We start from the raw sequence: 19,837 nt of genomic DNA, 5'->3' as shown, positions 1-19,837 counted from the left end.
CGCCGAAACGTTCGACAGTCAGTTTAACCCAGCACGTCAGCGGCGCAACATGCCGCTCAGGAAGAATACTGGATCATATCTTCACATACGGCGACGTTGTAACTTTGAACGATGTTCTTATCGAAGACGTGGGCATTTCAAATGACAGTCTTGTGATGTGCAAAGTGGCATTACCAATTATTCGCCCACGCATCACAACGAAATCATACAGAAACTGAAAACGACTAACCCACGATGCTTTCCGTCAGAAGATCTGGTCATCATTGGTGCGTCTGAATACTGCATCGACGGTCCATTCATTTGCAGCTCAATTTAAAAAATCACATCATTGCTGTTCTTGATGAACTTATGTCTATCCAAACAGGCACACAGAGAACGGGCTAGCATCAAGTGACTTATTGTAACTGGAGGCGATCACTGCGAAGCAGATGCAGAGGAGGCTAGGGCGTCTTTGAAATAAAACTGGTTTCCAGACTGTTCAAATCACTTACAGAGCCGCCTACAGAATTGCAAACTGGCTCATTATTGAGTCTCGCAGATCGTTCTATGGTCTGTGCATCAATGAGTCGGTTCGCGACCCCGTGCTCTGTGCCGCGTTGTGAAGGGCCTGTTGCACTTCAAACCCATCAGTCAGCCCGGTCTGTGTACAGTACTTGTGACGTTCTTCACCAATAAAGTGACGATTAAGACAGCAGTTTCGAACTTGCAGGCAACGCAGTCTCCCGGTCTGTCATGTGAGTTTGATCAACCTGATAACCAATGCAAAACTCGAGACCCTGGCACCACCGTCGGTAGCAGAGATGTCAATGTCCATTGCACAGCTGCCAAATAAGACATCGCCGCTAGACTTAGTCCAAATTTAAATTCTCAAATTATGCTCGGACGTACTTGCGCCACTGATTGTCCACCTGGTAAATATTTCATTCACTGAGGGCTGTTTGCCAGACCATTGCAAAATGGCTTGAGCCATAGTGACCACCTAGACTATCACCCGATCTCAAAACTGAGTACAATGTCAGCGGTCATTGAGCGCCTGTGTCTGAAGTGGTCACTTCCCCACGTCACTGCGATGGGCAAATTCAACCCGTTGTAGTTGGCGTACCGACAATTCCACAGCCCTGGGAAGACTCTATTAGAGGTCACTGTTGACCTCAACAAGATCATGGATGACCGGTGCGTCGCAGCGTTCGTTGGCCTCGATCTTTCAGCCACCTTCGACACCATTGACCATGAGAAACTCATTGAGCAGATGAGGTCAAGGTTTGGTGTATTGGGTATGGCACTAGAGTGGATTCAGTCATACCTGTATAGTGGATTACAGTTCGTCAAGTGACGAACAGTCATCGCCTGTGCCGTGCCTAGTCAGCGTACCACAGGGGTCCATCCTAGGGCTCTTCCAATTTTCAAAATGTCACTCCAATCGCCGATGTCATCACATCACGTAATATCAAGTTCAATATATATGCTGATGACTCACAATTGTACACCGCAATGAAGTCCAAGTTAAATGTGGAGCGCCTCGGCAGCCTCGAAGATTGCAAGCGAGCGGTGCACGTGTGGTTTGCATGAAACGAAATTGTGCGAGGATCAGGTGTGGCAGTTGCAGACTCAAGGATTCAGTTTTTAATGACTCTAAAGAGCCTCGACGTCATACTCGACCAGTATATGTCAGGTGATCACCACATGCAAAATGTAGTCAATTTCTGTAACCACTGCGGTGACGTGTAGCATAGTATCGATAAGGCACAATTATTGCAACACACCGCTCTATGGGACGTTCGCATGTGTTGTAACGGGCATTGCAAGATCCGACCATGTCCATCCAGTGCTCGCCGAGCTGCTTTAGCTTCCAGTTGCCGACCAAATACATTGTTACTGTATAAGGTCGTACTCATAACACAAAAAGAGCGTGCCACAAATGAACTACAGTACCTTCCTAATCACATCAAGAAGCATAAACAATCACGCGAACTCCAGTTATCCTCGCAGCGGCTTTTGGCTAGCCATCGAACAAAGACAGTTAACGCATCGTACGCTTTCAGATGCGCTGCTGCGGCCGTCTGGAACGATATTCCTTCCGATGTTAGGAAGTCACTGTAGTTTGCACTTTTAAATCATATAGATTGAAAACTAATTTCTTTAAGACTGCTTTTTGTGTTTAGTTTGTTGTACGTCCCCTGCACCTCTGATGAGCAAGGTTGGCTACGTACGGTGCCAAAGAAGTTCAACATATATACGTACATTGCGGTTCATTTGTGGCAAGCACGTTGTGTGTAATGAGTGCCACGTGCTTCTGCAGAAGAAGCGTGGGCACCCACCTTGATCTGCGTGTCGGGCTTCGTTTTGAAGCAGACGGCGATGTACAGAGCGGGCGGAACGATGGCGATGAGGAGTGCCCAGTTTTGGTCCATTTTGAAAACGAAAGTGAAGCAACCTGAGGACAGACACGAGACAAATACCACACGAGCTGAATACCATCATTATCATCTCACCACCACTATTACCATCATCACGACCATGATTGACAACGAAAACCGTTCAATCAGCTGTAAAGCAAACAGTGCACTCAGATTAACAGTCGTGCAGCCTGTGTATAAAAACACTTTTTGGCTGAAATAAACATACAGCAGTTTGAATACCCCGGCACACAAGCAATACTCCTCACAATATCATTAACACGCAAGCAGTGCGCATACGTTATGATGAGAGGATTAACACGACCACTCACTTTGAGGTTGTGTGCGATAAACACCAAACGATGGACATTTGTTATCATAAAATATGGCAATCAAAAATCTCGTGGAAGGAACAACTGTGAGTGACGACATGAAGCCACACACGACTGTGAGCAGAAGTGTTCCAAGTTAACTTTTATAATGAACCAAACTATTTGAATTATACCAGATCAGGCCCACTGAGCTATGTAGTTTTTTTTTCAGAAGCAAGTTGGCCAAAAATAACAGCTGAACGAAGTGGCTTATTACGTGGAAATGGATAGCAGCCAAATACTCTAAACGCGTGATTTTGATTCTAAACGTGGAGAAAAAAACCAGAGAACCCAGTTAAAAATCAACATGACCACGAGAAAAGACATGCGAACTCCAAATATACAGGCGTCAGGGTCGGGTTCAAACCCACGACCTCCTGTATACCAGGCGAGGGAGTTAGCACCGCTCCACCATGGCGCCATCTCTTTTCATGTAGTCCCTGCATCAAAAGGATGAACCCGGGTAAATAAAATAAAAACACAGGACATGTGACAACCCAAAGTCACCTGCAATCATGAGACAGACGGTGGCCGGACCCATGATAGAGGTGGCCATGTAGATGATCTGATAGACAATGTAGAGCCGAGAGATGGACGGGTTCTTCGTGGCCGTGCGGACGCCATTTTCCAGGATGCTGAAGGTGTTAGCCATCGTGGAGGGGCCCCAACGCCTCCGCTGGTTGAAGAACTCCTTGAATTCCTGTGGGGCGTTGGTGTAGGCGTCCGATCCGGCGCAATACTCGACGCGCCAGCCCTGCTGCAGCATCAGCGTGCACAGCCAGCGGTCCTCGCCTGCACCGACAAATGGGAGAGGGGACGTCCGCGAGTTAGAGGGTAACCGGCTCATCGTGCCCACAGCCGGCACCAGCTCCTGGCCGAGCGGCGTTTCTCTGTAGCTGCACCGGCAGTAACCATCTGAAATGCTCTCTCTCTCTCTGTATCTCCCACTGATGCACATGCACGAGCAGTAGCAACAGCATCCAACCAGCATCATCCACCATCAAGAAGTACTCTCACCTGTTAATGCTCTCACCTATCTAAGGTCTCAACCGTCCAGGCTCTCACCTGGTTCAGAGTGGTGTATGAGGGATTTTGACCAGTTTGCGTAGTGTGCATGTTGCATTAATCATGAAGGCTGCTGGAAGTGCGTCTCTTCCCCAGCTTGCTCACTCCACTGCTGGCAGAGGAGCTTGGCAACATTCCCTCTCTCGTGGTATTTTTGGCCTCCTCTCTGCAAGCTTGCCAGACGTCTTGGACAGAGATCTGAATACCCACACCTTAGAGTCACCACACGCGACCTCCCGATCAACTTTGTAGTGAGCCCATTCATACAGAGGGCATGGTGGGGAGGGGAGTGGTGCATACAAATCTGACTGAGAAGGCAGAGAGCAACGTTGTAATGATTAATGATTCGTTCATTGTGGGTCCGATCATGGTGCAGGTATAATATCAGTCATTCAAGTTGTCAATTGGGCGAATGTCAACACATTTTTCATTAGAAAAAGTTAAATGTAAATAAATAATATATTATATTAATATTCACGTAACATTTTTTTTATATTTTGCTTGCCTTTCAATATTCTGGTTTTGCTAATTAAACCAAAATCATCGATGTAGTTGTCCATGACCTAACAACCTTACCCAATTGGCTCTGTCGGATGGCGGATGCTTATAGTTAAAACAAATTAACACTCTACCTACACGATAATCTAACCCAGCATGAACGAATTGTGATTCATGAATATTGGTCGTGAAAGCCTATGTATGAAATTGATGTTGCGGGGTCTCGGCCCACTATTACTGTGATGTATGGTGCGAAAGAGATTCTAAATAATACAACGTCCACGTTTGCAGACGAGATTTCCAAAGAATTGTAGGTCTTTTTTAACCAATGCGACAAATATACGCATTGATCACATCAGCCAGAAGAGTTGGGTGGGAAATTAACAATCAGATGGGAGAGTCCACTGATGGAATTGTGACTGAAGAAAGAGTTGCAATTATTTCCACAATATATATAATAATACTAAACTATTTTTAATTTTATTTTACCAGGTAAGGCCCACTTGTGCCATGCAGCTCTTTTCAGAAGCGACCTGGCCACAAATGAAAGGTCATCGAAGTGCCTTATCATGTGGAAATTAACATCAGCCAAAGGTTGTAAGCACGTGATGTTGCATCTAAATGAGTAGGGAAAAACTAGAGGACCCGAAGAAAGTCTGCGCAACCACGGGGAGGGGGAGAGAGAGAGAGAGACGCAAATTCCAATATACATGCTTCAGGGTCGGGATTGAACTTACGACCTCCTGTATACCAGGCGAGGGAGTTAACATCTCGCCACCGTGACATGTATACATGTTGAACTTCTTTCGCACCACACGAGCCAACCGTTCTAATCAGAGGTGCGAGATCCAGACACACGTCGACGCTTACCCTGGTCATACTGGATGTACTGCAGGGCCTCAGTGGCCACTGTGGTGTAGGTCTTGAGGACGTTGTCATCCATGATGGCCTTGGCTCGGAAGAGGCTGAAGCAGCCAGGGCTGCAGAGAACGCAGCCCAGCACGTGCTCGGCCGTCTTCTGCAGCCAGTGGCCTACCGCATACTCGAACTTCTGGTACCAGACGAGCGGCCCTGTCGGTGTATAAACAATTGTGGTTAATTGGCTGAACGCAATTCAAAGTGAAAACACAATGCAGCAATCCTACAATTCAGGTGTGGCTTTCTTGGCTACATCTATGTCACTCTTTGGTTCTTTCAGTAAAGTCACGTAGAAATAATCCAAGAGTAATTCCTGCAGTCACGAAAGCTTCAAATCAAGTTTTGACAAATATGTTGAACGTATGTTGTATATATGTATGTTGTATGTGGGTTGTATGTTGTATTGTGTGTTGTATTCATGTTGTATGTACGTTGTGTGTATATATGTTGAAAAAAGGACTGTGGGTTTTGCATTGGAACCACAACCAAAGGAAGTTTTCTTTGTAAACATGGAGAGCGATGTTAGAACATTGAATTCCGATATTGGGAGGAAATAATTGCTGACTACGGGGGATCAACGGTGGGTCAATAGGAGTGGTAAGAATGTACAGGAGGAGGGAGAGGGAATAGGCAGTGGGGCAATGGAGGGGAGGATTGGATACATTTGGGGGGTAGAGAGGGAGGGAGGGTTTGGATGAAGAGTGGACGGCTAGAGGGTAGGGAAGGGCAGGCTGGGGAGATGGAAGGAGGGGGTAATGAAGAGGGCAGGAGGTGAGGAAGAGAAGCAAGCAGGGAAGAGTGATCCGGGAGGTCACGGTGGGAGAGCGGGAGGGCAGGGAGTAGAGGGATGGGTGGGGTAAAAAAAAAAGATCTTTGAATTATTATCCTCTTTTAATTGCGCATTTGTTATTCATTTATTTTAAATTGTGCATTCATAAATAGATGCGATTTTTGTTATAACAATGAGTCAATGAGTGGCTAAATCTGTGCTCTCGGGTTTCCTGGGTGAAAAGTGGGGTTTGTGTCCGAGCCCAACGCCGGTCCCGCCTGGTTCGACCACTCAATAAACGAAGGACATTTGAATTGTGCCGTTAAAGCATCGATATTGGATATTAGTGCGTGCCACGTAGTTTGATTTCATCGCAACTATGTTTGATTATATATTCTTGGTTCTTTCGGTAGTCACGTAGAAGGGAAACAATAATACCATGAGAGATTCGTTCATGAGGCTATTCACATATACAAACACAGAGACAATTTCAACCGAGAAGATGGATTCTTGCTTAGCAATCATTGGAAGGATTTGATAAACCATTTCGGGTCTTAATTGATTGTTCACGCTTATGGTGGCTTTCAGACAGCATACATTCATTTTTCGTCTCCCCCCTCCTCTTTTCCGAACATAGATGGACTCGTCCATCTGAATAACTGCCAAATCGCTCTCCGTGGTGCTAACGTTAAAAAACGCCACTTTTTTCAAATTTTCTTGCTGTGGTTTTCATACCTGATGATAATTGCTTGTGTTGCAGTCGAAACGTCGTGAGAATTTTATTGTTTTATATATTTTTTTAAATTGTTTTATTGTTTCCCTTCTACGTGACTTTACCGAAAGAACCACGAATATGAATCCCTGCAGCCACGAAAGCTTTAAATCAAAATTTTATGTTTGGTTAGTTAGCCTGCTCAGCATGGCGCGTGCCAGCTCATGCCAACTGATACCTCTCCTGGCAGATTTCAGTGACAGCCCTTGTTTATTTGGGCACCTAACCTCTAAGGGAATAGTACAGGTTTTGGCCATCTACTTGATTATTATGTTTGTGAGCCAGCTGGTCAGGAAGGTTGGACGATTACCAAGGTTGGTGATGTGTTGGATTATTACATCGCAGAGTCGTGAGAGATGGCGACAACTTGGGGAGGCGTTCTTCCCGCAGTGGATTGACCACGGCTGATAATAATGATATACATTTTTTACTTAAAAGTTTCGTGACTGCAGGAATTCATATTCTTGGTTCTTTCGGTAAAGTCACGTAGATAGAAAATAACAATGTTAAATAAAAAAATAAAAATAAATAGAAAATAATAAAAGCAAAAAACTCTCCTGATGAATACGTCAATTTATTTTAAATTTTAAATGTAACATTTATTTGATTATTCTTATGTCTTATTTTCTATCTACATGACTTACCGAAAGAACCAAGAATAATAATAATTATCTAGGATTTGTGCAATTTACTCCGAAGTCTTTGCAATTTCTTGGTATTTCATTTGAGTTATGTAAAGTTAAACTTCCATTACTAGTGGTGGTGGTGGTCTTTCTCAGACCACTTCATGATATAACAATTATTCTCCATGTGCACTCGGCACTGCTGTGGTGGATGCGTGTTGACTCAATTACAATCCTTTCACCGTGCTTACATGTGTGGGTATTTGTTCATTTAACTTTCTTTAAACATCCCGAGTAGTTGTGATAGCAACGGCGTTCTGTTATTCTAAATTAAGGTTTTTGGGTTAGATCATGTAAGCGTAAAGGTATCGTAACCCTCCTCCATCCGACACAGCCAGTAAGGTTTTTCACCTAAGCAAAACGTGCAAATTAGTTACTACTTCAGCGCACCGGTTTGTTGGAGAGTAAATCCACAACATTTACAATGAATAATATTATTTTTCCAAAACCTATGTGTTAAACTAGCGTTTTGTTATTGTTCTGAAACATCAGCGAGGCAACTGGATCCTGTGCACTGAGGGTGAATCTTGTGTGAGGATTGCATCAGGGACACCTTAGGCCACTGCAATTTGCATGTTTACCATTTACTTCAACGATAAGGCGAAGGCGTTCACGGTGCTGAAGTTCATACGCCGAGCAATAAAAAGCCGAGCAATAAAACGTGCGGGGTGGGCAGTGAGCGTGGCAAGCATGCGGTTTGCACAGTTAAATTGTGTGGCTCAACCAGGAAGTGGGGGGGGGGCATTGATTTCCCCACCCAGAATGCAGAATCACTGTCGGGGGTTTCACATTTCATTAATAAACGCAACACTTTTCAGGATATGTCCCCCCCCCCCCACTTCCATAACCTGTAAACAATAAAAATCACGCTGTACATATCTGCCATCCCCACGCAACCATTCTCAAGCGCTGTCCAGGCTCGGCGCTGCTGAGATCTGGTGACAACGCGCACCAAAGATCCCCTGTGTAGCATTAACAGACTGTTGGAGCAAGTGCTGTTCATGAGAAGCGTCTATGAAGGCCAGCATGGCATACGGCTGCCTTTGTCTCCCCAGCGGCGATATTTAAACATCACATCAGGTGATAATTTGAGGCTGAGTTGACCTAGGGGAGCCGCTGGACGGGTTCAGACAATCGTCACTGGTGTTGACCTTGAGCGGGAATCGAACTTGGGTCGCTAGGTTCATAGCACATTGTGCTAACCACTGCACTACCACTCTGCACCACACACACACACACACATCCTACACCACACACACACATCCTGCACCAAACGCACATCCTGCACCACACAAGCACCCTGCACCACACAAGCATCGTGCACCACACAAGCATCCTGCAAAACACACACATCCTGCACCATACACACATCCTGCACCACACACACACACATCCTGCACCACACACACACACACATCCTGCACTACACACATCCTGCACCACACACACACACATACCGTACCACACACATCCTGCACCACACACACACCCTGCACTACACATGTCTAGCACCACACACATCCTGCACCACACACATCCTGCACCACACACACATCCTGTACCACACGCATCACAGCTGTCTACGCACCCACGCCCGTCGGGTGAATTCTCCCGCAGGCGGCGCCAACGGTGGGGTCCCTCCTGAGTCGGTCGACCAGCATGGAGAGCGCCGAGGGGTAGAAGTCCGTGTCTCCATCTAAGGCCAGCACGTAGGTGTTGCGCTTCTTCCTCTGTGGCGGTGAACGGGGAGTAGTGGCACGGAGATAGATCAGCAACAGCGGTGGCATTACAGCCGTGCCCTCGTACAGAGCAAGCAAAGCAACTGCTCACTTAGCTCGTCAACCCCAACACTCCTTCTCCAACCTCTAACAAGCAAACACACAACGTATGTATGCTGTATGCATATTGTATGTATGTATGTTGAACTTCTTTCGCACCATATGTAGCCAACCATGTTCGTCGGGAAAGGACAACAAACTAAACACAAACTGCATTTCACAGAAATGAGTGTTCAAAATAGATGATTTAAAAGTGCATAGCTCCAGTGGATTCCTAATAATAACCACGCGGGTGGAGAGATCGTTGCTATCTGCAGTCCTACAACCTCTGGAAACAACCTCCCCGAAGCGGTGCGCACACTCGACTCCATTGTCACTTCATTAACAGTGACAACTCAACAGCAACAAAGCGGCTCTTTTCGCTTGCGTACAACAACTCCGGTCATCCTCGCAGCAGCGGCTTTGGGCGAGCCATTGAACAAAGATGGGCACTTCTTCTCGCGCTTTCAGATGCACTTCTACGGTCGTCTGGAATGCTCTTCCTTCCGATATTAGGAAGCAACTGGAAGTTTGCACTTTTAAATAATCAATTAGATTGAAAACTACATTCTCTAGAACTGCTTTTTGTGTTTGGTTTGTTGTCCTGCCCCCGCACCTCCAATTAGCACGGTTGGCTACGTACGGTGTAAAAGAAGTTAAACATAAATACAACTAAATTTCAGCCGCAAACCTATTTTAAACTTATATATTAAACAACTGTAATAAGTGTATATATTTTTTTCTTTTTGTATATAAAGTTATATTGCTATTGTAGTGACGTATATTGGGTCACTACGGTGTTTAGCGCCAGTTTCTGACAGAAGAGGGGAACTGTGCGTGTTAGAGCCTCTCGCTGGCACCAGAGTATGTGTGGCATGGAAGGGGGCCCTGCAAGGCATGCTTCTGGTGACTGTCAGAGAGAGGGCAGTTGAGGACGTGACAGTCAAGGTGAACCTGAGAAGGCACGTGACCAGGACAGGATATTGAGGGGGGCCAAAAGGTGGCGAGAGGGACACGTGATATATGGCCCAGAACCTTCTGGTAATATCCAGAAGGGGGCGTGGCCGAGGGCGGAGCCAGACCACGCTCAGCGGCATAAAGGGGAGGTCCCTAGAGACGATCCAGGCAGTCTGTTGGAATGGAACCTGTCGGTGCTACGCTTCTTCGATCCTTAGTCCTCGGTCGTTGGTCTTTACGCTCGGCATCGTGGGTCAGGCAGTGTGTTACTGACGGACCCGGTTATATTTCGATTTAAAGCTTTCGTGACTGCAGGGCATATTCTTGGTTCTTTCGGTAAAGTCATGTAGAAGGGCTCACGGCATTTCGGCTGCTTGCGTTGTGGCCGAAACGTCGTGAGCCCTTCTACGTGACTTTACCGAAAGAACCAAGAATATTACCCGGTTATGTAGTTACCACGTTGTGGTCTAGTTACCCGTTGTCGTCTAGTTCACCTGCTGTATGTTTATGTAGTTACCCTGTTGGGGTTTGAGAATAAACGTGTTGCCTCCAAGTCCAAGTGTGTGCTTCCGTGGAGCCCACTGCACTATTTTGAGTATCAACGTGATGATGGCGCGTTGAGTGACAGATTGTGCCAGAAAGGCAACCAAAGATAGACTTGAAATGTGCCGACTCTGCTTGCACAGACACGCATAGTGCACGCTATGACTGGGCCTCGACCCGGAGGGAGAGAGTCCGAGAGAGAGAGACCCTCTAACAAACTAAACAATTTTAATTTATAAGGCAAGATCCACTGAGCAATTAGCTCTTTTCAGAAGCGACCTGGCTATCACAAATGATAGCTCAACAAAGTGGATTATCACTTGGATATTTATAGCAGCCAAATACACGAAATGCGTGATGTTGATGTGATGTTGATTCTAAATGTGGAGCGAAAAACCGGAGGACGCAGAGAAATTTCCATGCGGCCAAGGGGAGAGAGACACGTAAACTTAAAATAGCAGGTGTCAGGGTCGGGATCGAACGCAGTACCTCCTGCATACCAAGCGAGGTAGTTAACATCTCGCCACGGCGGCCCCCTAACAGGGTGTACCCCACCGCACGCAGAGTGTGAAGTCACACTCTACCCCACCACACGTAGAGTGTGAGTACTCACTGCCCATCCACGGAATGTGCAGGGCCTACCCATTTATACTGCTAAGTGGAAGAGGAAAGTTGCCTCCCCTAGGTCGGCTTAGCCTTAAATGAGTAAACATTAGCACTCATGAGACAAAGATAGATGGGCGTGGTGTTGGACACACGACCCGCTCGTGTGCCATCCCACCCTTAACAGGTGCTCGCTAACAGCACTTGCCTAAACAGTTTGTTAATGGATATATGAGGCGTCGTTGTCTTTGCAGTTTACAAAATCCTTACCTCTACCCATTCCTCTTGTTCATCTTTATTAACTGTGTGGATCTTGCGGTAGATCTTCCAGCCAAGTAGGTAGTACAAGTACATCACCTGTACAGAACACGTCAAGGGGTTAAATAACAACAATCACCATCTGCAGCAGCAGCCGTGATCGATCCACTACTGGATTAAGACCTACCCAAGTCGTCGCAATGTTTCATGAGATCCTGAGTCGTTATCCACCCAGCTGCCACTCCGTTATTATTCTCGACCCAATGGCCATGACAGCGCGTGCTGCTCAAGTGTAACTCAACAGCGCCACCAACCTCCCCCCCCCCCCCCCCCCAAGTCGTGGATAGAAGGCAATAGAACAACACGCAAATGAGTATCGGCGTGAGATTTCTGTGATACATCGATAACAACCCTGGTGCAGTCATCATCATCGTCATAGCACTCAACTGGCAACACCACGGAACACCAAATCAATCGAGTCGGGGAACACTCGGTCACGGACAATACTGCTTTGTTCAAATCGTTGACAGTACTTGCCCTAAAAAGCCTGCTGAAACTATATGGAGTATCTTTGTCTCTATGGTGTGCACTGATTCGCACATGAAACTAATTGTGAATCACGTGATTTAATTTCAATATGAGGGCATGACTCTCGAGGCAGCATACAGATGGCTTCAATAGACGTGAGCTATTGCATTATCCTTCGTATGACTGATGCTGATGTCGACTCGTACAGCGAGAGTTGTAACTTTACATCGAGGTGGTTGACGAGTCAGATGATTGCGTCAGGAGTAGCGGAGTGGCGAATCATCGCTGCTGTGATGATGCCTCTCCCTTCGTTCGTGTTGGGAATCAGACGTTGAGTCGTTTTGTGTTCCGTCACTGTTCCAGGTGGTGACATTGTCGATATTAGGAATGCACTAGAGCTATGCACTTTTAAATCTAGATTGGATACTAATTAATTTATAACTGCTTTCTGTGTTTATTTTTTGTATCCTCTCTACCTCCGATTAGCACGGTTGGTGAGGTACAGTGCGAAAGAAGTTGAACATACATACGTATCGTCGCCGGACACATATATTCCAATTGTGCATAATCGTCATCGTCATGTAGAAGCACATCATCTGTTGCTGTTGCTACTATGCTCTGTGTGTGGATGCAGTTGTAGGCTTTGTGGCCCAATGAGCTTTGGGGCAGAAGATCTGAAGCACAGGGATGTAACAAATACCTGGGACCAGCGCTTGCGGTGGCGGATCATCTCCTTGTCCTTGAGGTGCACGCACAGCGAGTTGCCGTGCGGGAGTTTGTAGGAGAGTCGCGCTCCGTACGGCGTCTGAGTCCTCTCCATTGAGGGCGCCTCTTGTGAATTCTGCGAGTTTTTCTCAAAATACCTTCACATCAGCAGCAGCGCAAGCGACAGAAAAGACATGGCCCAATTACTATGTTCCATTGCTGCTACTGCTGTCATATCTGGGATGAAGTCCCCAGTTACCACCTCACTGCTGCACCCGGATTTTTTTTATAATTTATATTATTTTGCTGCTATAAATTTCGACATGAAAAGCCACTTCGTTGCGCTACCATTTGTAGCCAGTGTGCTTCTGAAAAAAAAGCTAATACCTCAGTGGGTCTTACCTGGTAAAAAATATATTTTAGTTTTATTTGTGTTTTTGTGATTGCTAATCTGTCCAATACTTTGCACTCCTATCGTGTTTTTTATTGTTGTTGAGGTAACGGTCTGACCGGCCCCTGCTGGACATCTTTGAAATAGAGCTTTGTAGCTCATCGAATTCCTCCTGCAGTATAAATACATATTCTGATTCTGAATTGAGTAAAGCAGCAGCAGTCGTGGGTGACTGATGATTCAGCACTCAAAGATAATCTCCGAATCGTTTGCTCGCTCTCCGCCGGTCAGTCGCCTCCGTATCTCACTTCTATCGCTACTACTTGTACAACCATTGTTACTGTTCACACGAACTTCGCTGCTCGATTCCTCCACCCACGTCGAGGGCCTCAGTCGCCCAGACTGAGTCGTCTCCTTGCCTAAATTCTTACCAACGCACGAACAAAAGACAAAGATCCCTCCATATAGCCTTCAACAGAGTGTTGGGGCAACGGCCGTTAGCCAGTAGCACCCATGAAGGACGGCCCGGCACACAAGGGGGTGGGTGACCAGCACCACGCCCGCCTGCTTTTATCTCCCCAGTGCTGCACCGTTTTGTGTAAATTATGTTAAGTGCCTAAAGCGCTCTATAGCAAGGTTGGCGATGTATGGTGTGAAAAAAGTTCAACAGATGAGGCTTCCTGCTCAATTCAACACACGCGTGAACGCTCATCTATCACACCGCCCACCACAGTGTTTCTGTTTGCTGGCCAATTGTCCGCACTCACGCCGTTCATCTCCGTGACCATCATCAATCATCGTTCACTATGATCTATTCAATTCTGAATGAAGGCATCGGCGCAACCTGTTGCCATCCTTTTTGTGGTCTCTCGCACCACGGGCTGAGCTTAACCGCCCCGTGTCGTCCCTTTCTTCGTTATTACAAGGCCCGTGTCTCTATCCATCCATCCCTCCCTCCCTCCACACACCCAGCTCATCGCTACCACAAAATAACATCTGGTGCACTGACCGGCACACTTCGGCGATGACGTCCGTGAGGCTGGTCACGAACTGGTTGAGCACCATGCGATCTCCCTTCCTTTCGAAGGCGTCGTCGAAGTAGATGTGAGCAGAGAAGTCGTACGGTTCCCGCTTAAACGTCTTCTCCTCCTTCTCTTTATTATACTCCTTCTTCTCCTCCTTCTTATGTTTAGTCTCCTTCTCCCCCTTCTCTTCCTCCTCCATTTCCTCCTTCTTCTGCTTCTTTCCCTCGTTCTCTTTCTTCTTCTCTTCTTTCATTTTCTTCTTCTCCTCCTCCTTCTTCCCATCTTGCTCCTCCTTCCCCTGTTCTTTCTCCCTCTTATTCTCCTTCTTCTCCATCTTCTTTTCCTCCTTCATTTCATCCTTTTTCTCATTCTTCTTCTTCCCTCCGCCGTGGGAACCGACATTGAGATCCTTCGGCTGACTCCTGTCCAGCCTGGCAGTGGCAAGGGGGAAGGGTGGTTATTGTTATTTCGCAACACGCTCCCCATCGAGTCAAGGTCATGGTACAGCATCGCTCTCCTCTGCAATCGAGCGCTCTCCCAAGCTCTGCCGCCAAAACATTCTCTCCACCTTTCTCATCCCACTGATCACAGCAAACTTCCACCGCATCCTACTGAGTTCAACTCACAACGAAACTTTACCCATCGCTGGCACCGGCTTCTGGATGAGTGCGTTTCTCTGTAGCTGTACCAGTCAGCAGCCATCTGGAACTCTCTCTGTACCTCCCACTAGTGCACACGCAGCAGCAACCAAGAAGCAGACTCTAACCCATCCTGGCTCTCACCAATCCAGGCTCTCATCTGTCCTGGGTCTCACCTGTCCAGGCTCTCACCTGGTTCAGGCTTTCACCTATCCAGGCTTTCACCAGTCCAGGCTCTCATCTGTCTAGGCTCTCACCTGGTTGAAGCTCTCACCTATCCAGGCTTTTACCTGTCCACACTCTTAATATTAGTATTTATCATAATAATATTGGATGCGGGAGCCTAGACGTGTTAACTCAAGAGAAGTCTACAGCTTGCACTATTCACAAACATCGCTCAATGGTCACATACAAACAACGGTCTGCGTTAAACACGATCGGCTGATTAGCTGCGACGTTCGAAGGAGGGCAAATGTTCTCGAGGTTAGGAAGGCGCTGCTCCATGTGAAGATGTCATATTCATCAGCATCCAAAGAAAATTGAAAATACACCGCCCACAAATACTACACTGCGTGTGGGTGGTTAAATGTCCAAGGTCGAAATATGACGGTCGTATTTGCGACATGGTAATATGGCATTGCTGTAGATTGTCCAAATAAGAGCCACAGTAATATGGTTCTATTTTGTTTAACATTTTTTCACCGGCATATGCATTGCTGCATATATCACGATATATTTTTTTCAGGACACTTTAAACGTGCAGTTTAGATTCATATCCTCAAATCTCGTTGAGCTGAAGGGAGGAACGCGGTAGCGTGGTAGCCTGACTGGTGTGGTGCCCTGCAGAAATGAATGTACGTATGTGTGGTGGACTTATTTCACACCATACGTACCCAATCAAGATAATCGAATGTGCAGGGGAAGGACAACAATCTAAACACAAAAATCAATTCTGAAGAAATTAGTTGTCAATATTATTTAAAAGTGCATAGCTCCAGTTGCTTCCTAATATCGGAAGGAAGAGTGTTCCAGACGGCCGCAGAAGGGCATTTGAAAGTGCGCAGTGCCGTGACCACACCCCATCTGCATAATCGCGAAGGACCCCCACTGGCCTTTGGGATCCGGCCGCTTGATGGAATTGGGCGATAGGGAATATACCACCTCAGGATGGACGAGATGATCTTCGTCATCTCCTCCTTGGTCTCGTGCCACATGGTTGCGCACAAGTAGATCTTCACCCTCTCTTGCTTGTGGTTGCTAGAGGATACAACGAGAACATTAAATCATGTTCAGATTGAGAGAGGGAATCGCAGAGCGCGGGTTCTCTGTTTTATGCATTGGGCATATTGTGGGATGGACATATTTCAGTCTGTAGAACAGAAGGGCAAACGTCACAAATCGTCATCATTATGAAATAAAACAGAAAGAAAAAAATCCTGCTTTGATTATATGACCATACTTAACCTCCGATACCCAAAACACGAAACATAGACAAAAGCATCGACCAGACTAACACAAACTAAAAACAAAGATCGCCCATAGAGCCTTGAGAGACTGTTGGGGCAAGGGCTGTTAGCGACTAGCACCGATGAAGCCAGAAAAAGGACTTGAGGGAGTTTATGGCCAGTCACACAGACACACACCTAGTCACACAGACACACACCTTGTCAAACAGAAACCTAATCACACTTACACCTCGTCACATAAATACAGCAAACAAAAAAAGTTCCCCTGTGTAGCCTGAACAAACTGTTGGGGCACGTGCTGATAGCGAGCACCTATGAAGGCCGACACTGCACACAAGCGGGTGGGTGGCCAACACCACGCCCGGCCGCCTTTGTCTCCCCAGTGGTAATGTTTACACACCACACCAGTTACTAATTTGAGCAAGGGGAGGCCATGACCTATTCACACACACCTACTCACAGAAACACAGTCACACACACACCTACTCACAGAAACACCTAGTCACACACACACACACCTACTCACAGAGACACCTAGTCACACACACACCTACTCACAGAGACACCTAGTCAGACACACCCACCTACTCACAGAGATACCTAGTCACACACACCCACTTACTCACAGAGACACCTAGTCACAAACACACACCTACTCACAGAGACACCTAGTCATACACACACACACCTACTCACAGAGACACCTAGTCACACACACCCACCTACTCACAGAGACACCTAGTCACACACACACACACACCTACTCACAGAGACACCTAGTCACACACACACACCCACCTACTCACAGAGACACCTAGTCACACACACACACCTACTCACAGATACACCTAGTCACACACACCCACCTACTCACAGAGACACCTAGTCACACACACACACCTAGCACCTAGTCACAAATTACTCATAGTCACACACGCAAGTACAATACACCGCACCAACACCAACAGACGGACCTCCTCTCCTCCAGCACCACCACCTCCTCCTCCTCCTGCTGCTGCTGCCGCCGGTTGAGCAGCAGCCCCGCGACGAGACACGCAGGCTGCGGGGTGCGGCGCACAAAGAGCTCGCGTGTGCGCTCCATGCGCGTCGCGTCATCTGGGCGCAACGCGGGCGCCGCCGCCAGCAGCAGCGCCGCGAACCACAGAGCCCCGGCGCCGAACGTGGCCACGGCGTCCACTGCGGAGTCCTCGCCGGCGCCTACGAACGAGCAGACGGCGGCGGCCGTGCGGTCGTAGAAGAGTGAGGCGGTTGCGGGCGTCGTCCGCTCGGAGCCGTTCCACCGTCGGACCGACTCGCAGTCGTAGCGAGAGTCGCCCGAGGCGTCGAGCGCGAGGTGGAGGGCGAAGACGACCGCCAGGGCGGCGGGCGTGGCGAGGCAGAGCGGCGCGGCAAAGCAGCTCCCCTGCTGGCGGATCTTGCAGGCGGCGTTCGCGAGCCACTTGCAGAGGATGGAGGCGCCCGTCTGCACGCCCAGCAGAGCCAGGGCGAGCGTCATGCTCTCGCGGTGTTCCGCAATGCCGGCGATGGCGCTGAAGCTCCTCCACTCGCCCTCGACGCCCGCGCCCAGCAGCACGACCGCCACGATGATGAGCGTGCGCACAAGCGAGCCATAGAACTCGGCGAGGTTCCGCGATTCGCCGACGGCGTCGCGGAATCCCTGGAGCCAGCCGGCCGGCAGGAAGTTCTCCCACCACGACAGGGACACGAGGAGCAGGCTCAGCAGCAGCAGCGCCAGATGAGCGAACCTTTCCTCCGTGGAGCCGTCGTCGGGCGCCACCAACACCGCCTTGGCGACCGACAGGGCGAAGGCGACGAGACAGCAGCAGAGGGAGGCCAGACTCAGGAGCTTGGACGTCCGGGGCGGCTTCCTGCGTCCCGTCCACCTGCCGGCGAACTGCAGCGCGCTCGGCACCAGGGTGACACCATTGAGGAGGAGGATGCTGCTGAGAAGGTTCGCCGACTCCGCCGGGAGGACGACGATGGCCATGAGCGCCGCGCCGAGTCCGATGAAGCCTTCTAGCAGGCAGTTCTGGGTGACGCCCAAACAAACGCAAGGACATTGAGACATAGAGAGATTGAGGATTGTTGGAATCGTGAAACACACGCCAAACAAACACAGGGGTTAGCGTGGTTTGGTTTTTAAAGGCCTCGTTGTCGTCTTTATACAAACAGGTGACATGTGCTGTTCAACGTTGGCGAGGCATGGGAAAAAAAGGAATGCATACATCAAGGCCACGCAGAGTTTGACGAATGTTTTGAAGTTGTTGTTTACTGGCCTTTGGCACGACTGCCAACGCAGCTGCAGCATCCCCAACATACTCTTTCCACATTTTATATGCCCGCAATGCATTGTCAAATGACTCCGTGAATGATATTCATTGTTTCATTTTTGTTAACGATATAGACGCGATGCTGCTGCGAGGTAATGGTCAGCACAGTCGACGTGCAATTCCTCAGGCCGCCGGGTCTATCTCCCAATGCGGCAGCTGAAACAAACGGGCGAGTTTGTGACCTCAGAGCCAAGGGGGTGCGGGGGGGGGGGTCTAGCGTGATGAGTCCAGGGGCAGAATCATGATTTGCATTTATACTTGAGGAATCCTATGAGCTATACATCTCCTTTTCAAAGATGTCCAGTCGAGGGGGTCAGATAGTTACAACAAAAAAACAATACAAAAAACACGTTACAAGTGTAAAGTATGGTAAAGATAAACAAATCTATACAAATAAAAATGAACTATTTTATTTTAGCAGGTAAAGTCCACTGAGCTATTAGCTTATTTTTTCAGAAGCGACATCCATAAACGATAGCTCAACGTAGTGGCGTATCACTTGGACATTTATAGCAGCCAAATACTCTAAATAATCTAAACGCATGTTCATTATAAATGTGAAGGGAAAAACCGAAGGACCCGGAGAAAAAATCCACTCGAGCACAGGGAGAATATGCACACTCCAAATATACAGGCGTCAGAGTCCAGATCGAACTCACGACCTCCTATATACTCAGCGAGGAATATAACATCTCGCCATTGTGGTGGCCCATTCGCTTCCTCTTTCCTCTCACTCGTCCCTCTACTCCATCCTTTTCTTTTTTATAGCTCTTCCATTACCCCTAAGTACGCCTCTATCACTCTCACTCATTCCTCAATCCTTGTAACACGCTCGTGTACACTAGATCATTCCATTTTGTAATCGTTATGTAAGCTACGTCATAGAGCGCATTGGGTGAAGGCGCTCTATGGAAATGTAATTTAGATTAGACATTGGCTTGCAGCGTGGACAAGTAGGGCAACACACCCATGAGAAGAGTCACGCCACCAATGCTGGAGGCGTTGACAGAGCAACTTCAAGACTGCACCTTTGCCTTGACCTCTGTCCGTCTTTGTCTCTCTCTGAATCTTACCAGAGCGATC

General features: G+C 47.8%; 1 protein-coding gene across 1 annotated transcript in view; it reads right to left on the bottom strand.

Moving 5' to 3' along the window:
* The window catches only part of LOC142908053 (chitin synthase chs-2-like), a 28,346-nt gene extending 9,624 nt beyond the window's left edge, over positions 1 to 18,722 (bottom strand). The window contains exons 1-9 of the mRNA XM_076058223.1: positions 17,378 to 18,722; positions 16,099 to 16,194; positions 14,284 to 14,730; positions 12,879 to 13,041; positions 11,663 to 11,749; positions 9,061 to 9,202; positions 5,201 to 5,401; positions 3,275 to 3,559; positions 2,319 to 2,434 (exon numbers count right to left, since the gene is read on the bottom strand). Of these exons, the coding sequence (XP_075914338.1) occupies positions 2,319 to 2,434; positions 3,275 to 3,559; positions 5,201 to 5,401; positions 9,061 to 9,202; positions 11,663 to 11,749; positions 12,879 to 13,041; positions 14,284 to 14,730; positions 16,099 to 16,194; positions 17,378 to 18,492 (2,652 nt within the window). The 5' untranslated portion in view covers positions 18,493 to 18,722. The remainder of the gene's footprint in view (positions 1 to 2,318; positions 2,435 to 3,274; positions 3,560 to 5,200; positions 5,402 to 9,060; positions 9,203 to 11,662; positions 11,750 to 12,878; positions 13,042 to 14,283; positions 14,731 to 16,098; positions 16,195 to 17,377) is intronic.
* Between the last annotated feature and the right edge of the window lie 1,115 nt (positions 18,723 to 19,837).

This window comes from Petromyzon marinus, assembly GCF_048934315.1.
Source record: "Petromyzon marinus isolate PM22_M1 ecotype Great Lakes invasive population chromosome 68 unlocalized genomic scaffold, UKy_Petmar_22M1.pri1.0 chr68_unloc.1, whole genome shotgun sequence".
Taxonomy (NCBI): Eukaryota; Metazoa; Chordata; class Hyperoartia; order Petromyzontiformes; family Petromyzontidae; genus Petromyzon; species Petromyzon marinus.
Note: the sequence above shows the minus strand (reverse complement) of the source record. Positions and strands in the feature narration are given on the sequence as shown.